The following is a 4444-nucleotide window of genomic DNA, read 5'->3' as shown; positions in this document are numbered from 1 at the left end:
TTTCCTCCATCCCTGTTTTTTTTTTTTCCCATCCCTATTTTCTCCTCCATCCCTGCCCATCCCTGTTTTTTTCCCCCTCCAGACCCGAGGGGTTTGAGGGTTTGGATTCCTCAGAGCACGGGCCGCGTCCATCCCGTGGGCCTTTCCCTCGGGAATCCCTGTCCTGATTCCCACCCCTCTGTGTCCTGCAGCCAGGGGATGACATCGTCCTGATGGCAGAGGCCCTGGAGAAGCTTTTCCTGCAGAAGATCTCGGAGATGACGCAGGAGGAGACCGAGATCGTCATCGCCCAGACCAAGGGCCGGGGCCGCGCCCGCAAGGAAGCAGGTCCGGAATTCCGGGGGGGAAATCGCGGAATTCCGGGGGGGATCGCCTGGCTCTGCCGGGCCTGGGGGCTGATCTCACCTCCCCCCTTCCACTGGGAGGGTTTAATTAATTGAGGGATTGATTAATCCAGGGAAATAGAGGGAAATCCTAAAGTGATTTGTGGGAAATAGAGGGAAACCCTGAAAGGATTTCTGGGAAATAGAGGGAAATCCTGAAAGGATTTCTGGGAAATAGAGGGAAATCCTGAAAGGATTTCTGGGAAATAGAGGGAAATCCCAAAGTGATTTCTGGGAAATAGAGGGAAATGCTGAAGGGATTTCTGGGAAATAGAGGGAAATCCCAAAATAATTGTCTGGGAAATAGAGGGAAACCCTGAAAGGATTTGTGGGAACTCGAGGGCAATCCCGAAGGGATTTCTGGGAACTCGAGGGCGATCCCGAAGGGATTTGTGGGAACTCGAGGGTGATCCCGAAGGGATTTCTGGGAACTCGAGGGTGATCCCGAAGGGATTTCTGGGAACTCGAGGGTGATCCCAAAGGGATTTGTGGGAACTCGAGGGTGATCCCGAAGGGATTTGTGGGAACTCGAGGGTGATCCCGAAGGGATTTGTGGGAACTCGAGGGTGATCCCGAAGGGATTTGTGGGAACTCGAGGGTGATCCCGCCCCGTTGGATCCCGCGTGGCCCTGGATTGGGTGGGACGCCACGTGGTGCTGCCCTCCTGTGGCAGCCCCTGGAACTGCAGCCCACCGGCCTCCAGCTCCCAGTGCTGAAGGAATTCCCACTGGAAGAGGGAAGGAGCAGGAATTCCCACTGGAAGAGGGAAACAGCAGCAGGAATTCCCGCTGGGAAGAGGGGCAGCAGCAGGAATTCCCGCTGGGAACAGGGAAGGAGCAGAAATTCCCGCTGGGAAGAGGGGCAGCAGCACGAATTCCCGCTGGGAAGAGGGGCAGCAGGAGCAGGAATTCCTGCTGGGAAGAGGGGGACAGCAGGAATTCCCACTGGGAACAGGGCAGGAGCAGGAATTCCCACTGGGAGCAGGGCAGGAGCAGGAGGAATTCCCACTGGGAGCAGGGCAGGAGCAGGAGGAATTCCTGCTAGGAGCAGGTGGAATTCCCACCGGGAATAGGGCAGGAACCACCCCCCCACCAACCCCGCCCGTGCCTTCCCTCGGCAGTGACGTCCAAGCCCGGCTCGTCGTCGGTGCCCAACGCCGCTCAGGCCTCGTCTCCGGCGCCCCCCCAGAGCCTCCCAACGGCGGCACCGCCGGCCCATCCCTTCCCCTCCGTCACCCCCGACCTGCTGGTGCCCAGCCCGGTGATGACGATGGTGCCTCCGCCCCCACCGGCCCCGCCGGCCCCACAGGCCCCCGCGCCGCCCGCCCCGGCCCCGCAGCCCCTGCAGCCGCACCCGCCCGTCATCCCCACGCCCGCACAGCCCGTCAAGGTGAGTCCCAGGGCAGGGGGGGAGGCACGGCCTGGCGTGGGGTTTGGTTTGGGTCAATTCGCTCTTACCCACCCCCCAACACACACAGAGAGTTCCTGTTAGTTCAATCATAGAATCGCAGAATAGATTGGGTTGGAAAAGACCTCCAAGATCATCCAGTCCAACCCCTGACCCAACTCCAATTACTATATCATGGCACTAAGGGCCACGTCCAATCTCTGCTTAAAAACCTCCAGGGATGGTGAATCCACCACCTCTCTGGGCAGGCCGTTCCAATGCCTGATTCCCCTCTCTGTAAAGAATTTCTTCCCAACATCTAACCTAAACCTCCCCTGGCAGAGCTTGAGCCCATGTCCCCTTGTCCTGTTGTTGGTGTCCTGGGAGAAGAGCCCAACCCCCACCTGGCTAGAACCTCCCTTCAGGTAGTTGAAGAGAGTGATGAGGTCACCTCTGAGCCTTCTCTTCTCCAGACTAAACAACCCCAGCTCCCTCAGCCTCTCCTCACAGGAGAGAAGGTTTGTGCTGACAAGAGAGACGGGATTTGGGAAAGTGATATTAGCATTTCTTACTAGCGAAATAAAACTAAAGAGCTGCATCTGCAATAATTTTACTTAAGTAAAAGTAGTGTGTGCTTACAGAAATACTTCTCCCCCCTTTATATCAGTCCAAGGAGGAGGAGGAGGAGTCTCTTTCTCCGTTCTCAGAGCTCCAGGTCTCTCCAGTAACTCTGCAGCATTTTAAAGCTCTTTTTCTGTTATCTCGGGACGACAACTCTGATTTGCAGTGGCTACAACTCTTTCCTCTTTCCTCTTTCTCTCTTTGCTCTGTGTTGGCCTCCAGGGCTGGGTCAGGGCTGGGGACACCCTCAGTCACGGGGTCAGCGTTGGTGTCACCAGCAGAGTTGGGTTCCAAGGCAAAGGGTCCAAAAACTTGAGGTTTTTGAGAGCTCCGAGGAGCCAGCGGTGACCTCTGGGGTGCTGGTTGGGCTCGGGGAGTTCACGGAGTCAGGGAATGGTTTTGGGGTGGGAGGGGCCCTAAAGCTCGTCCAGTCCCACCCCCTGCCCCGGGCAGGGACACCTCCCACGGCCCTGGGGGGTTCCACGCGGGTCTGTCCCCCTCAGACCTTCCTTGGGCTGGTTTTGGGACTCTGGAAGAGAATCCCAGCCCAGCCCCTCGACCTGTGCTGGTCCAGGTGGGATAATCCCAGCCCAGCTCCTCAACCTGTGCTGATCCAACCAGGATAATCCCAGCCCAGCCCCTCGACCTGTGCTGATCCAGGTGGGATAATCCCAGCCCAGCTCCTCAACCTGTGCTGATCCAGCCAGGATAATCCCAGCTCAACCCATCAACCTGTGCTGGTCCAGCCAGGATAATCCCAGTTCAACCTCTCAACCTGTGCTGGTCCAGCCGGGATAATCCCAGCTCAGCCCATCAACCTGTGCTGGTCCAGGTGGGATAATCCTGGTTTTTGGGACTCAAGAAGAGAATCCCAGCCCAACCCCTCAACCTGTGCTGATCCAGCCAGGATAATCCCTGTTTTTGGGACTCAGGAAGAGAATCCCAGCCCAGCCCCTCGACCAGCTGGGATAATCCCGTTTTTTGGGACTCAGGAAGAGAATCCCAGCTCAGCCCCTTGACCTGTGCTGGTCCAGGTGGGATAATCCCTGTTTTTGGGACTCAGGAAGAGAATCCCAGCTCAGCCCCTTGACCTGTGCTGGTCCAGGTGGGATAATCCCTGTTTTTGGGACTTGGGAAGAGAATCCCAGCTCAGCCCCTCAGCCTGTGCTGATCCAGGTGGGATAATCCCAGCCCAGCCTCTCAACCTGTGCTGATCCAGGTGGGATAATCCCTGTTTTTGGGACTCGGGAAGAGAATCCCAGCCCAACCCCTCAACCTGTGCTGGTCCAGCCGGGATAATCCCAGCCCAGCCCCTCGACCAGCTGGGATAATCCCATTTTTTGGGACTCGGGAAGAGAATCCCAGCCCAGCCCTTTGACCTGTGCTGATCCAACCAGGATAATCCCGGTTTTCCCACCAAGCTCAGGCCACACCAGCCCCTCTGCAAATGCTCCCAACACCCTTCCCGTGGCAGTGACTCCCGAGTGTCGATCCCAGGGGTGACCTCACGCTCTGCCCCTCTGGAAGGGCTCCCAACACCCAAATGTTGATCCCAGGGGTGACCTCACGCTCTGCCCCTCTGGAAGGGCTCCCAACACCCGAATGTTGATCCCAGGGGTGACCTCACGCTCTGCCCCTCTGGAAGGGCTCCCAACACCCAAATGTTGATCCCAGGGGGTGACCTTGCTCTCTGCCCCTCTGGAAGGGCTCCCAACGCCCGGGTGCCGATCCCAGGGGTGACCTCGTGTTCTGCCCCTCTGGAAGGGCTCCCAACACCCAAATATCAATCCCAGGGGGTGACCTCGCTCTCTGTCCCTCTGGAAGGGCTCCCAACACCCAAATGTCGATCCCAGGGGCTGACCTCACGTTCTCCCCCCTCGCCCTGCAGACAAAAAAAGGGGTGAAGAGGAAAGCAGACACCACCACCCCCACCACCATCGACCCGATCCACGACTCGTCGTCGCTGCCCGCCGAGCCCAAGCCCGGCAAGCTGGGCCCGCGGCGGGAGAGCAGCCGGCCCGTCAAGGCCCCCAAGAAGGACGTGCCGGACTCGC

General features: G+C 58.4%; 1 protein-coding gene across 1 annotated transcript in view; it reads left to right on the top strand.

Annotated features, from left to right (window-relative positions):
* Positions 1 to 191: 191 nt before the first annotated feature.
* LOC114071942 (bromodomain-containing protein 4-like) overlaps positions 192 to 4444 on the top strand; it is a gene marked incomplete at both ends in the record, with an annotated part of 41181 nt that continues 36928 nt past the window's right edge. The window contains 3 exons of the mRNA XM_027909829.1: positions 192 to 327; positions 1504 to 1772; positions 4279 to 4442. Of these exons, the coding sequence (XP_027765630.1) occupies positions 192 to 327; positions 1504 to 1772; positions 4279 to 4442 (569 nt within the window). The remainder of the gene's footprint in view (positions 328 to 1503; positions 1773 to 4278; positions 4443 to 4444) is intronic.

Source organism: Empidonax traillii, unplaced genomic scaffold (assembly GCF_003031625.1).
Source record: "Empidonax traillii isolate 1590-97213 ecotype Southwest subspecies unplaced genomic scaffold, ASM303162v1 scaffold2456:size58518, whole genome shotgun sequence".
Taxonomy (NCBI): Eukaryota; Metazoa; Chordata; class Aves; order Passeriformes; family Tyrannidae; genus Empidonax; species Empidonax traillii.
Note: the sequence above shows the minus strand (reverse complement) of the source record. Positions and strands in the feature narration are given on the sequence as shown.